The 14418-nt window shown below is 43.9% G+C and overlaps 1 protein-coding gene across 3 annotated transcripts in view; it reads left to right on the top strand.

Annotated features, from left to right (window-relative positions):
• The window catches only part of cipcb (CLOCK-interacting pacemaker b), a 16144-nt gene extending 3869 nt beyond the window's left edge, over positions 1 to 12275 (top strand). For 2 of the 3 annotated variants that reach the window (XM_043680914.1, XM_043680916.1), the window contains exons 2-4: positions 3578 to 3782; positions 6948 to 7114; positions 10014 to 12275. In XM_043680914.1, coding sequence (XP_043536849.1) covers positions 3584 to 3782; positions 6948 to 7114; positions 10014 to 10973 — 1326 coding nt within the window. In that variant the 5' untranslated portion in view covers positions 3578 to 3583 and the 3' untranslated portion in view covers positions 10974 to 12275. Of the gene's footprint in view, positions 1 to 935; positions 1063 to 3577; positions 3783 to 6947; positions 7115 to 10013 lie in introns of all 3 variants that reach the window. The other variant, XM_043680915.1, reaches the window with a different exon arrangement.
• The last annotated feature ends 2143 nt before the right edge of the window (positions 12276 to 14418 follow it).

The raw sequence follows: 14418 nt of genomic DNA, 5'->3' as shown, positions 1-14418 counted from the left end.
TGGGGATCCCAGTGAGGGGAAGGGGGGTGCAGAATGTGGGGATCCCAGTGAGGGGAAGGGGGGTGGGTAGAGAACGTGGGGATCCCACAATGGGCATGGAGGGTTTGGTAGGAAATGAGGTAGGTAGAGGAGGTGCATACTCATGGTTGGAATGCAAGTAGAGACTAATGGGAAAAGGGTGTCCGTTGGGTGCAGCTTGATAATGGAAGGGTCCCACTGGAGAGGAGGGTCGGGGGTTTGGGTATCCTAGGGATAAAGAGGGGTTTACAGAATTTGGATGTCCTCTGGATATGGTTTTAGAGGTTATGGAGGTGGCGGGGTAAAGAATAATGGGGAGAGCAGATTGTGTGGCAGTCCTGGGGTGAGAGCAGATGGCATATGGAGGAATGGGCAGAGGATGTGGGGGTCTGGTGGGTAGCAGACATGAGTGTCCTGGGGAGAGGGGAATGAGAATGTGGAGTTCCTGGTGGGGACAATGTGGGGTGTCTCAGGGTCAGAGGGCATGGGAATGTGGGTTGTGGAGTGTGGGAGCAGCTTTTGGAAGGTCCTATGGCTGGATTCCCATGTGGGAACAAACATGGGCATGGGAATGTGGGTTGTGGAGTGTGGGAGCAGCTTATGGCTGGATTCCCATGTGGGAACAAACACGTTGACAGTCTAGGTTTTAAATGTGAGCATAATGTGGTATTTGGGGAGAGGAGTTGCAAGTTCTGATGAGGGCATAGAGGGAAGGAGATAAAGAATTGAATTTAAAATGTGGAGAGTTTCCTGCAAACTGAATGTAAACTTGGGATTGAATTGCATGGTTGTTTTGGTCAAGGTATCAGTTTTCACTGTATTTGTGCATTATGGGATTATTTTACAAAATTATTCAATTTCAAAAGAGCAGTTTGTCAGAGGGAGCATTGTTTTGATTTGTTTATATATCTTTACAGATTTTTGTTGCTTCAGCTGTTCAGGGTTGGGGACAGCAGGAACTCTGCAGGATTGGAAAGCAGTTTATCAGACAGACATAAGCTCCATGTGACGCAGCAAGTCTCTACCTGCCCCTGAGTCATTACAGTGAGGAAACGGGCACAAAGATGTTTAAAAATACTAGTAAAAAGGGCCTTAATCTGAAATTGCTCAGGATCTGCTTTTTAATTAATTGAAGATTTTAGACTTGCGATTCTCATTTAGTTAAATCTCTTATTTCGCACTTTATTTCATTTCTGTTTTCACTGTGCTGCTCCCTGAGGCACTCATTAATTGCAGACTAAATCTCAATAGTTGCTATTGTGAGGTGGCTTATGGCTACCTGACTGCTTCTTCCTGCCCTTAATGCTTTCTTCACCCATCATAACGTTTGTGGCCCCAGGAAACTTGAGAATGTCCAGTAAAATTTAGGTAGCTGATAAGGGATATCCATTTTGGTTTTGGTGTCATAAATTTTCAATTCTCAGATTGCTTGTTTTGGTGAGCTGCAGTTTGCACTCTCCATTCTTCCAACATACTCTTGTGAAAATCTGGCTTTTGACCAGTCACCTCAGAGTTGTTGTTATCCGATACGTCAGTGCTGTCCCAGGATTGATGAACAAAGCTTCTCTCCAACTCAAGGAAGCTGATTAATTGCAAATAATCTTACAGCATTGAGAAACTTTCGCCAGTCCAACTGGACTTGGTCAGTGTTGATGCATCTCACAAGCCTTCTCACACTCTCCTATTAGCGCGATCTTATTAGCGTGATATTTTCTTCCCTTGAACTCCTCATACACATTTAGCTTTTCCTTAAATTAAACTCAACTATTCATTGGTTAGCACTGCTGCCTCACAGCGCCAGAGACGCGGGCTCAATTCCTGCCTCAGGCAACTGTCTGTGTGGAGTTTGCACACTCTCCCTGGGTCTGCGTGGGTTTCCTCTCGGTGCTCCGGTTTCCTCCCACAGTCCAAAAATGTGCAGGTTAGGTGAATTGGCCATGCTAATTTGTCCGTATTGTTAGATGAAGGGGTAAAGGTAGGGGAATGGGTCTGGGTGGGTTGCTCTTCGGACGGTCAGTGTGGACTTGTTGGGCCGAAGGGCCTGTTTCCACACTGCAAGTAATCTAATCTAATTTAATTATAGTAATGAGTTCTATATTAATCCCAGTTTGTGGGTTTAAACAAAAAAGTTCTCTTGAATTGCCTATTGCATTTAGCATATATGACTCATAAAATCCCTACGATGTAAAAGGAGGCATTTGGCCCATTGACTCATCTTTGATCCTCTGAAGAGCCCCCATCCTTTCCCTGTAACCTCGCATTTACCACAGTTGATCCACTTAGCCTGCACATCCCCGGAAAAAACGGGGTAACTTAGCATGGCCAAATCCATCTCACCTGCACATCTTTGGACTGTGGGAGGAAAGCGGAGCACCTGGTTGAACTACATTCAGACACGGGAAGACATGCAAACTCCACGTAGACAGTCACCTAAGGCTGAATCAAGCTCAGGTCCCTGGTAATGTGAGGCAGCAGTGCTAACTACTGAGCTGCCATATTGCCCTTGGTTATTGATAAGATACTCATTTGACAAACAAAATGCAGGGCAGTGGGTTAGACTTGGAGAAGGTCAGTGGGCCAGATTGTTGCCTACTGTGCCATTTAAAAAAAATACATTTATGGGATGTGGGCATTGCGGATTGGTCAGCATTTATTGCCCATCCCGAGCTGCCCTTGAACTCAGTGGCTTGCTAGGCCATTTCAAAGAGCAATGAGAGTCTACCAAGTTGCTGTGGATCAGGAGTCACATGCAGGCCAGACCAGGTGAGGATGGTAGATTTCCTTCCTTGAAAGGCATTAGTGAGCCAGATAAGTCTTTTTTCTGCTATTTGGCAATGGTTATGTAGTAATCAGTAGATTCTTAATACCAGTTTTTAAAAAATTGAATTCAAATTCCAACACCTGGGGAATTGAACCCAGGTCCCCAGAACATTAGCTGAGTTTCCACATTAATAGTCTAGCAATAATACCACTAGGCTATCACCTCCACGTGTCCTTTGTTGGAAAAGAAGATGGGGGAGGGCAGGGTAAAGAACAGCATCAGGCCATACAGAGTATCAGTGGACAGGCTTGCATTCCATTTCCAAGTGTGTTTTTTCATTCATCACAGAATGTGGATGTTGCTGATTAGTATTCCCCAGATAATAATCAAGAGTCAGCCACACTGCTGTGTCTCTGGCGTCATGTGTAGGCCAGGTTGGAAAAGGATGGCAGATTTCCTTCCCCAAAGGCTGTTAGCGAACCAGATCGGTTTTTACAACAATTGCCAGTTTTTATGTGGTTGCCATTAGGCTAGGTCTGTATTCCAGAATTTTCTTAAAAATTAAATCAACATCTACCATGCTGGGGTTCAAACCGATGACCCTGGAGAATTAGCCTGGGAATGTGAATTCCTAGTGCAGTGGTATTATCATGATGCTACCCTCTCTGCCTCACTCACGCCCTCACTCACTCTCACTCATATATGCTCACATACGCTCTTTTGCTCTGTCTCACATATACCCAGACGTGCACACATGCCAATAATGATATTCCTTATAATTCTGGATTTCTCTTTCAGAGAAACATGTCTCTGGATAAAGTGCCTGTCTTCACAAGAATCTCTCGCAGAAGCCTAAAGGACAGGATGAATGGGGTTTCTGTTAAATTGGAGAGTCTGCCAAGGAGTTGGTACGAAGAGACGGAGAAAATAAATCACATGGGAAGTGCCAGGAAGAATCGGAAAATGTCATTGGAGGAACCAGAGAAAGATTCTGGTTTTTCAGGTAACTAGTTGGGAGAAGGTGTGTGTGGGTTGGGGGATAGTGGGTGGGACGGGGATGGAACAGTGGATTGTATTGAGTGATGATTTAAAGTGCACGCCGGCTGTCTCTTTGAAATACTGTGACAACCTGAAGATGACCAGGTGCCACATTTACCAGTTCAATTCAACAACTGTACAAAAAGTACCACTCCACTACAACAGTTCAGTTAACAACAACCTGATGTGCAGATTAGGTGGCCGCACTAAATTACCCATAGTGACTATATGAATTAGCCATGGGAAATGCAGGGTTACAGGGATAGGGAGTGTCTGGGTGGGAATGAGCTTTGAAGGGCAGAATAGCCTGAATGGTGGACTCAATAGCCTGAATGGTGTGCTTCCACATCATAGGGGTTCTATGATTCTTCTAAATGTTCCTTTGGGGCAGCACGGTGTCTCTGATTAGCACTGCTGCCTCATAGCGCCAGAGAGCTGGGTTCGACTTTACCCTCTCATAGCTGTGTGGAGTTTTGCACATTCTTCCCGTGGCCGCATGGGTTTCCTCCAAGTGCTTTGGTTTCCTCCCACAGACCAAAGATGTTCAGTTTAGCTGGATTGATCATGCTAAATCTCTAGTATGTAGAGATTTGTAGGTTAGGTGAGTTAGCCATGGGAAATGCAGGGTTACAAGAATAGGGTAGAGGATTGGGTCTGGGTGGGGTGCTCTTTGGAGGGTCAGTGTGGACTCAAAAGGCTGCATGACCTACTTCCACGCTGTAAGGATTCTATGACAAGTACCTTGCCATAAAATGAGAGACAATGTACCTGTATGATGAGAAATAGGAGTAGGCCATGGGACCCATGTGGCCTATTCTATTTTTCACTAAAGTAGCTTATTTCTGCCTCTATATCTCCACACAGTCCTTGGATTCCCTTACTGCCCAGAAATCTGTTTTAAAATTTTCTTTGTTCATTCATGGGATGTGGACATTGCTGACTGGGCCAGCATTTATTGCCCATCCCTAATTGCCCTTGAGACGTTTGTGGTGAGCTACCCTCTTTAACTGCTAAAGTCCCATTTGATGTGTGCTGTGGGGAGGGGAGTTCCAGGGTTTTGATTCTGTAACAGTGAAGGAACAACAATATCTTTCAAGTCAGGATGTGAGAGACTTGAGTGGTGTTCCAATGTCTGAGTTTGCTGTTGTCATTTCTACTGCTTTGGTCAATATTAGGTGGTCTGTCTGGTTTTATTCCTGAATTTCTCTTAGCAATTTGATACAAGTAAATAGCATGGCATGCCTTTTCAGAGGGCAGTTAAAAGTGAGCCAACATCAATCCCATCAAAGTGAATCAATATAGACCAGACCAGGTAAAGAATGGCAGATTTCCTTCCCTGAAGAGCGTTAATGAACCAGGTGGGTTTTTCCGACATGCAACAATGGATTCCTGGTCATCATCAAACTTTTAATTCCAGGTTTTCAAAAACTCAAATCCCACCATCTGTTGTGGTGGGATTTGAATCTGAGACCCCAGAGACTTATACTGGATCACCAGTCTAGTTAAACCACTGCAACATCACCTTCCCCATGTTTCCACCTTGCACTGCTTACTGCTTTGTGTTTGATATCATGATGAGCTGAAAACGTGTTGCTGGAAAAGTGCAGCAGGTCAGGCAGCATCCAAGGAGCAGGAGAATCGACGTTTGACCTGCTGCGCTTTTCCAGCAACACATTTTCAGCTCTGATCTCCAGCATCTGCAGTCCTCACTTTCTCCATCATGATGAGCTGACAAAGTTGAAGACTGTTTAAAGGGACACTTGTAGAGTGGGCTTAGATGTAATGCTGATTTTTTTTCTTAATTTATTGATGAAAAGATTAACCTTTATAGAGGTTTATAAAATCATATGGATTGGAAAGTTTTAGAGGGACATGGACCAAATGTAGGCAAATAAGACTAGTTTACTGTAGGAAACCTGGTTGGCATGGACACGTTGGGCTGAAGGGCCTGTTTTTATGCTGTATACCTCTATGACCCTATGGGCATCAATGACAAGGTCAACATTTGTTGCCCATCCTGAAGTGTACCTAAGTTCAGTACCTTTTCAGATAATTTCAAATGACAGTTAAGAATCAACCATATTAGTGTAGAGGCGCAAAAGTTTGCAATGACGTAGTGGTATTCTTGCTGGACTAGTAAGCGAGAGTCCAGATAATGATCTGGGGATCCAGGTTCAAATCCCATCATGGCACATGATGGAATTCAATAAAAACCTGCAATTAATATTCCTTAGGTAAGGAAAACTGCTCTGGTCTAGCCTATAAGTGTCTTTCCTGAAGAAGGGCTAATGCCCGAAAAGTCGATTCTCCTGTTCCCTAGATGCTGCCTGACCTGCTGCGCTTTTCCAGCAACACATTTCCATCTATAAGTGTCTTCAGACCCACAGAAACATGGATTACTCTTTGAAATTGCCTAGCAAGCTACAATAAAAACCACTAATAATATCAAACTAATGAATATGAATAGACAACCTAGCATCGACACTGGAAATTGCAGCAAACTCCACCATGCTGGCCTTGCAAAATCCTCCAGACCTGCACCTGGGAGTTAGCATCATAACTGGGAGAACTGACTCATAGTCTGGTCAAGCAACAGCCTGATATACTCATAGAATCATACCTAACAGATAATGCCCAAACTGTACCATTAACATTCATGTGCATGTACCATACTGAAGGGAGGTCAGGCTGACCAGAGATGAAATAGTTGTACAATTGGGCATTGTCCTGGGAGTTCAAATGATCAAAGCTTCATGACATCAGGTCTGAATATGAAGTTGAAATTAAAATAAATTATTTTCACTGGCAAGGTAGGATCTAGAATGTATTGCCCGAGAGAATGGTAGTAGTAAATTAAACTACAACTTTCAAAGAGAATTGGATAACTATTTGATTGGGAAAAAAAGCAGGATTATGGTGAAAATAGGTCGAAATGTTCAGTTCTTTCAAAAACCCAGCGCATGTACAGTAGGCTGAAGCGGTTTCTGTGCTATGTCATGTGCAAGCAGAGATTATTTTGTACATTAATTTCCACCAAGTTGTAATGATTTGATGGTCCATGTTTGAAGATAGTTTGTATTATCTTTGCATTACCTTTGGATGCATCACTTCCTCTCTGCTTTGCCCTCAGACACGAGTTCAGACTATCTGAGTACACTGGAACAGACCGACTTGGAGGATCCACCTTCGCAAAAGAGGCCAGCTGTGTCAAACCACATGGAGAGAACAACAGCTGTACAGAGCTCACTTTCCAGCCTGACTCCTGTATACATTGTGAAGAATGTTCTTCTTAAAGAGGTACAGACCCGCCCCCTGCTCCACAATGTCCTGTAGTAAACCCTCTTTAAGATGTGGATTAGTTAGGGGAGAAACATAAGGACACAAAGTGTGACGTGTGCAGGCCTAGACTCCTTACCTCTACTTGTTCATGATTCATGGAGAGCCTCACTGGGTCCATTCTAGTAGCAAGTAGAAAAAGAAGGATCAACTGGTCCTGCTGATCACTGTTCCTGCTGCAGAACTCCTGTCTGTGCAGTGATCTGGTGAAGAGGGACTTTTGCAATCACTGTGAATAATCTGTATATAAAACTATAAGGTGTAGGAGTGGAAACAGGCCATTTGGCCCATCACATCTGCTCTGTCATTCAATGAGATCAGGGCTAGTCTCAACTCCACTTTTCTGCCTTATCCCCATGACCCTTGGTCTCTCATTCACTAAAAATCTGTCTATCGCAGCTTTGAATACTCTTGACTAACCCAGCCGCAACAGCCCTTTTAAAGAAGTAAAGAATTCTAACATGTTCACCATCCTGAAAGAACACGTACTTCTTGGCTTGATCTTAGACAGACAAGTCTTTACTCAAGATTATGTCCTCTGGTTCCAGACACTCCGATAAAAGGAAACAATATCTTTGTATCCACACTATCAAGCCCCCTAAGAATCTTGCATGTTTCAATAAAGTCATACCTCAATTCTCTAAATTCCAATGAGTGTACACTCAATCTACTCAACCTTTGATCAACCTGGTGAATCTTCTCTAGACTACTTCCAATGCCACTCTGTCTTTCCTTAAATAAGAGGCGTAAAACTGTTGACAGTATTTCAGCTGTGGTCTGGTTAATACCTTGAATAGTTTTAGCAAGACACCCCTATTTTTGTACTCCATTCCCTTTGAGATATAGAATTGAATGTTTTTTTTTGTGAATCATGCATGTGTATCCCCAAATCTCTCTGCACCACAGCTTTCTGCGTTTTTCTCTATTTAAACAAAATCAGAACTTGCTGGGAAAACTCAGCAGGTCTGGCAGCACTGTGGAGAGAAAACAGAGTTTACGTTTTAGGTCCGGTGACCCTTTTTCAGAACATTCCTAAAGATGTTTTTCAAGCAATTTATGGTTTTGTTTCTGATTTCCAGCATCTGTAGTTCTTTGGGTTTTTTTCCATTTAAATTTCCTGCTAAAATACTTAATCACACATTTTCCCCATGTTATATTCCATCTACCAGCTTTTTGCCCACTTACCTATAAATATCACTCTGTACTCCCTCTTGTTATCATTACTACTTGCCTTCCCAAGAATATTTTTTGTCATCCAGACTTGATGTTAGTGCATTAACTTTAGTCAGTACAGGTAGACAATCCCTTTGTCCAAAATTCTGAAATCCGAAAAGCTCTAAAGTCCAAACGTTTTTTGTGAAGTTTTTTTTCTCATTAACAAGGTTGTTTTGCGTGCAAACAGTTAACCCAAATCAACACTCACTTGATGCGTGTCACTCAGATGTGATGTTGGGGGGCGGGGGGGGGGTGGCCCAGCATCAGCAGACCTCAATTCTCTCTCAATTCTGAGTGGAAATGCTCTTCCAGTAAGATTTTTTAAAACGTCACCATCAAACTGTCACTTATTCTGAAATTCGAAAAACACTGAATTCCAAAAACCAGCTGGTCCCAAGAATTTCAGATAAAGGATTGTGCACCTGTAATATATATTCTAAATAATTGTGTTCCCAGTACTGATTCCTGTGCCACTCCATTCATTCTAGTTTGCCATGCTAAAAATGCCCCCTTTTTCCCAATTCTCAGTCTTTTATCATTTATCTTCTGTCTTCATCCTCTACCAATCTAATATGCTACTCCAGACCATGGACTTTTGTCTTATTAAGTGTGTACAACACCTTATTGAAAGGCTTTTGGAAATGCAAATATATTGCATCTACTGGTTTTCCTTGATCCATTCTGCATGTTACCACTTCAAAGAACCGTAAATTTGTCAGGCATGATTTCTCCTTATAAAGCTATCCTGACTGCTTGGTAATATTTTGCATTTCTAAATGCTATGCTATTACATCCTTTATAATCAACTTTGACATTGGGGAAAATTACAAATGCTAAGCTGACTGGCCTATAAGTTAGCTGTTTATTGACTCTCCTTTTTTTTGAATAAGGATATTACATTGGCAATTTTGTAATCCTCTGGGACTTGTCCAAAATCCAATGATTCTTGGATGATTACTGCCAGTACAACCACTATATTAAAGTATTAGAAACATGACCATCTTTAGCCCCATCAGTTTCCCTAGTACTTTTGCTCCAGTGATATTTTTTATTTTCTCCCCTGACCTTTACCACTTTCAGTGTTTAGTACTTTTGGAATGTTATTAGTATCCTCTACCATGCAGATTGATACAAAGTATTTGTTCAACTCTTCTGCCATTTCTTGATTCCCTACTATTATTTCCCCAGCCTTAATTATTAAGGGGCTTGGGCTCACTTCTTCTGCCTCTGACTTTTTATATATTTAAAGAAGCTCTTTCTGTCTGTTTTTATGTTACTTGCTATTTGCATTGTACTGAATGAGAGAAACCTTTCCATTACTGCTCATCATCTGCCCACTGTGCTGGCAATCCTGACCTTGCTATTGTTAGTCAGTGTTTGTTCACTGACAGGATGGACAGGATGGTTGTGTGAATGGTGACGTGATGCCCAGATGCAATATTTCTATTATACCAAAGGTGTGCTATCTTGTAATGTACTTATACTGAATAATAATGAGACGCATAGGCAGTGGCTGCAAAGGGGCTTATTTTGTGCTCGCGTGGAGTAGTTGCATGGAAGGCTTGTTGCATGCTTACAGGGAATGGCAGTTCCTTTAAATCACTGGATCTTAATTCTGCTTTACCCATTGCCATGTTTTAAACAGCCTCTGTCCGTTCCAACAAGGAGTCAGCTTGTCCAAGCCCAGCTACAGACCTGGGGAAGTCAGCACTCCCTCGGGACGTCAGGCCAGACCCGAGTGGTCTTCATCGGACAGCCTTTGGCAGCTTCTTTTAAACCGCAGAAGATTGAGGCAAAGGCTGGGACAGGGAAAGATACCTATCTTCCGATCTTAAACTCCTACCCAAGGATAGCGCCTCACCCAGACAAAAGCCGGGATGACAACAGTAGCCGGGGTCAGGAAGGGAACTCTCCGGCTCAGGACGACAGGACTGCAGATCACAGCAAGAGCAAACGTTTATGCCTGGACGAGTTGGGAGAACCCCCGCAGGAATATCACCGAAACAAGCAAACCTCGCACGTCCCACCAGTGGGCCACTGCCAGCAAGCTGAGAACACGCAGCAGACACCCCCTTTTGGGCCAGCGCACTTTTACACTCAGTTTGATGACTCCGTCTCCCCATCACCAGTAGTTTCTCCGAATCCTGTTCTCCAGTCTGAATCCTCTGAATCTGTGCATTCATCATCGTCATCATCCTCCCCTGCCTCCACATTTTCCCATGCTTCCAGTGCCCAGTCACTCTGTAGTGACACCACCCGACTGGCTGACAGAGGCCCCAGGCGACCAGTCTCCAGTCCTGCCAAGGAACGGCGCTTCCGCAATACGGTGGAGATCCTGAGTAGGTCAGGGCTACTGGAGATTACGCTGAAAACCAAGGACCTCATCCGGCAGAACAATGGCACCCAGCAGCAGATTGATGAACTGAAGGAGCACGTCCGGCTCTTCTGCAGCGCTGCCCAGAGCCGAGACCCACGGGCACTGCTGAGGCTCCAGGAGACAATGAAATGCTCTGGGAATTATGCATCGGTGACCAGTGCTCCCTCTTCCTGCTCGGCCACAAATCAGCCACTTCAAGCCACTGCTGAGCAGGCACCACTACTTTAACCAAGAATCTTCAAAATAAAGGCCTTGTGTTAGTGGAGGGAATGAGTCAGAAACTGGAGTTCAGCTCTCATCTCAGTGAATGATGGAATGGTTTCAAGGGGCTATATTTTTCATTATTCCGTGGGACGTGGGTGCTATTGGTAACTCTTGGATGCTGCCTGAACTGTTGTGCTCTTCCAGCACCACTAACCCAGAATCTGGTTTCCGGCATCTGCAGTCATTGTTTTTTACCCCGCTATTGGTGTTGCCTATCCCTAATTGACCCTGACCTGAATGACTTGCTGTGCAATTTCTGAGCACAGTTTAAAAATTAACTACAGTCACTGTGGATCTGGAGTCCCATGTAGACCAGACTAGTTAAAGACACCATCGTTTGATCCCTAAAGGACGTTTGTGAATCAGATTTTTATGACAGTGGTCTCATGGCCTCCATTACCAGGACTAGCTTCTTTTTCGTTTCATTAGCTGCCCCGGTGGGACTTGAACTGAAATTCCCCAGCATTTTAACGTGGGTGTTTTGATTACTACTGTTTCATTGCCACTACACCACTGTGCACTACATATCGAAGGACAACCACTCATACCTGTAACTGCCTCCCACAAAACATGCCATGCATATTTAGATGTAAATGTCACAGATTCCAGATTTTTAAAACAAAAATTCACCTTTTATGATGTTTTCACTTTTATTTTGTGAAAAGATAGTTTGGGCTCGGCAGAAATGTATTTTACTTGCTGTAACTACTGGGTTATCTGAAGAACTGTTGTTGTTTTGACTGGTACCCTGGTAGTTCTGTGCAGTTTGCTGGGAGAGACACCTGAATAACTTGCAATTCTACTCTTTGATGGCTCCAATTTGGAGTAGTAGTGCTGTGTGAACTGGATGCATGCTAACATACTCGACACACACAGACACACACATACACCTCCCACCCACCCCTTGATGTGGCTCAGCAATCCGAAGATTTAACTTCAGGTGGTTCAGTACACGTGTTGACACTGCCAGTGCAGTATTGAGGCAGAGTCACAATGCCAGATAGGCTGTCCGTTGCGTGAGACTTTAAAGTGAGACCCCACATGTCCCCTCACACAGGTGAGAAAGATCCCTGGCCTCTAATGGAAGGGCAAGGGGAGTCCTGTCATCACACTGCACTAAAACCCTGGTTGACCGACTGATCTCGCTGTGGTTTGTGTTCACAATATGATTATAATGCCTTGTTGTAATAAACCACTGAAAGTCAATAAATGGACAGGGGTGTTTTCTGACCAGGGTAATAAACTGTTGTGTTTAATGCAAGATTGTTTTGTAGTAGTTTGCTGATAGAATTCCATATTATCAAGGGCTTGGGCTGCTTATTCTAACTATCTTGGGATAACGAGGTTTGGTTGGTTGGGATCTGCAACCCACACGTTGTCTGGAAGGACCGGCAGTGATTTTCGTGCAGCCTGTAGTGTTACTGCGGTTCGGAGTAGTTCTGATTTCCCGATCATCTCTAATGTTGGACTCACTGGACAGAGAACAGAAACCAGCGAGCGGTTCAAGCTGCACCTGACTGTGCAAAGAGCAAGTATAATTCATTGGCCTGATACACGAGACTAAACCTGCCACTGCCTGATCTGCTGCACTTTCCGGTATATATTTTCATTTCCAACATCTGTTGGATTGGACTCCTGTTGTCGTAATCTGACTGACTACCTGATTGTAAGCAGAATTCTTACATGAAACCTTTAACACAATCCATTAAGATGCTGGCACTGAGAGCAAAAGGCTAACTATTGCAGACACTGAAACGTTTTTAATGGTTTCTGATGCAAGCGCTCAGCAGGGTTTGTGAGCATGGAATCCAAGTTTGTGACCCAGATATCGAGCATTGGCAATCACAATCGGATTGCTGCTCTGCTCCATGTTTTTTTTCTGAGCTGTGTATTTCTAGTTATGAATTTCAATCCTAGTTCTTCCAGAAATACAGAGCATACCTGAAATTTAACAGCTCCTTTGTAATGCAGGATAGTTGAGGGAAGCCAAACCAAGAAGACTTTACAGCAATCAGTGTGCTCTGTTATGCAATTTAAATGTCCAGCAGCACACTTAAACAGCTACTGTGAAAGGGTAAATAGAGTCATAGAGATGTACAGCACGGAAACAGACGCTTTGGGCCAACTCGTCCATGACGGCCAGATACCCAAAATTAATCTAGTCCCTTTTGCCAGCATTTGGTCCATATCCGTCTGAACCCTTCCCTATTCATATACCTATCTAGATAATTGTACCCACCTCTACCACTTCCTCTGGCAGTTCACTCCATACATACACAGAAAGGTTGCCCCTTAGGTCCCTTTTAGATCTTCTCCCTCTCACCTTAAACCCTGTAGTTTTGGGGATCCCTTACCCTGGGGAAAAGACCTTGTCTATTCACCCTATGCAAGCTCCTCATGATTTTATGAACCTCTGTAAGGTCGCCCCTCATCCTGCGACACTCCAGGCAAAACAGCCCCAGCCTATTCAGATTTTCTCTATAGCTCCAACCCTGGCAACATTCTTGTAAATCTTGATGATAACATGGGCTTGCAGGTGGCATCTGGTTAAAGCAATAGGATCGAGGGTGTGGTGCTGGAAAAGTACAACAGGTCAGGCAGCATCCAGGGAGCAGGAGAATCGACGTGTCGGGCATAAGCCCTTCATCAGGATTACGCCTGAAACGTCGATTCTCCTGCTCCTTGGGTGGAGCCTGACCTGCTGTGCTTTTCCAGCACCACACCCTCGATCCTATTGCTTTAGAACATAGAAGAATACAGCGCAGTACAGGCCCTTTGGCCCTCGATGTTGCGCCGATCCAAGCCCACCTAACCTATACTAACCCACTATCCTCCATATACCTATCCAATGCCCGCTTAAATGCCCATAAAGAGGGAGAGTCCACCACTGCTGCTGGCAGGGCATTCCATGAACTTACGACTCGCTGAGTGAAGAACCTACCCCTAACTTCAGTCCTATATCTACCCCCCCTTAATTTAAAGCTATGCCCCCTTGTAATACCCAACTCCATACGCGGGAAAAGGTTCACACTGTCAACCCTATCTAACCCCCTAATCATCTTGTACACCTCAATCAAGTCACCCCTAAACCTTCTTTTCTCTAATGAAAACAGCCCCAAGTGTCTCAGTCTTTCATCATACGATCTTCCTTCCATACCAGGCAACATCCTGGTAAACCTCCTCTGCACCCGTTCCAGTGCCTCCACATCCTTCCTATAGTATGGCAACCAAAACTGCACACAATATTCCAGATGCGGCCGCACCAGAGTCTTATACAACTGCATCATGACCTCAGGACTCCGGAACCCAATTCCTCTACCAATAAAAGCCAATAAAATGAAATTCTATGAGCTGAAAAAGAAACTCTTGATATTTACTGACATTTTTAATAATATAATACACAATTATT

The sequence above is a fragment of the Chiloscyllium plagiosum genome, chromosome 41, assembly GCF_004010195.1.
Source record: "Chiloscyllium plagiosum isolate BGI_BamShark_2017 chromosome 41, ASM401019v2, whole genome shotgun sequence".
NCBI lineage: Eukaryota > Metazoa > Chordata > Chondrichthyes > Orectolobiformes > Hemiscylliidae > Chiloscyllium > Chiloscyllium plagiosum.
Note: the sequence above shows the minus strand (reverse complement) of the source record. Positions and strands in the feature narration are given on the sequence as shown.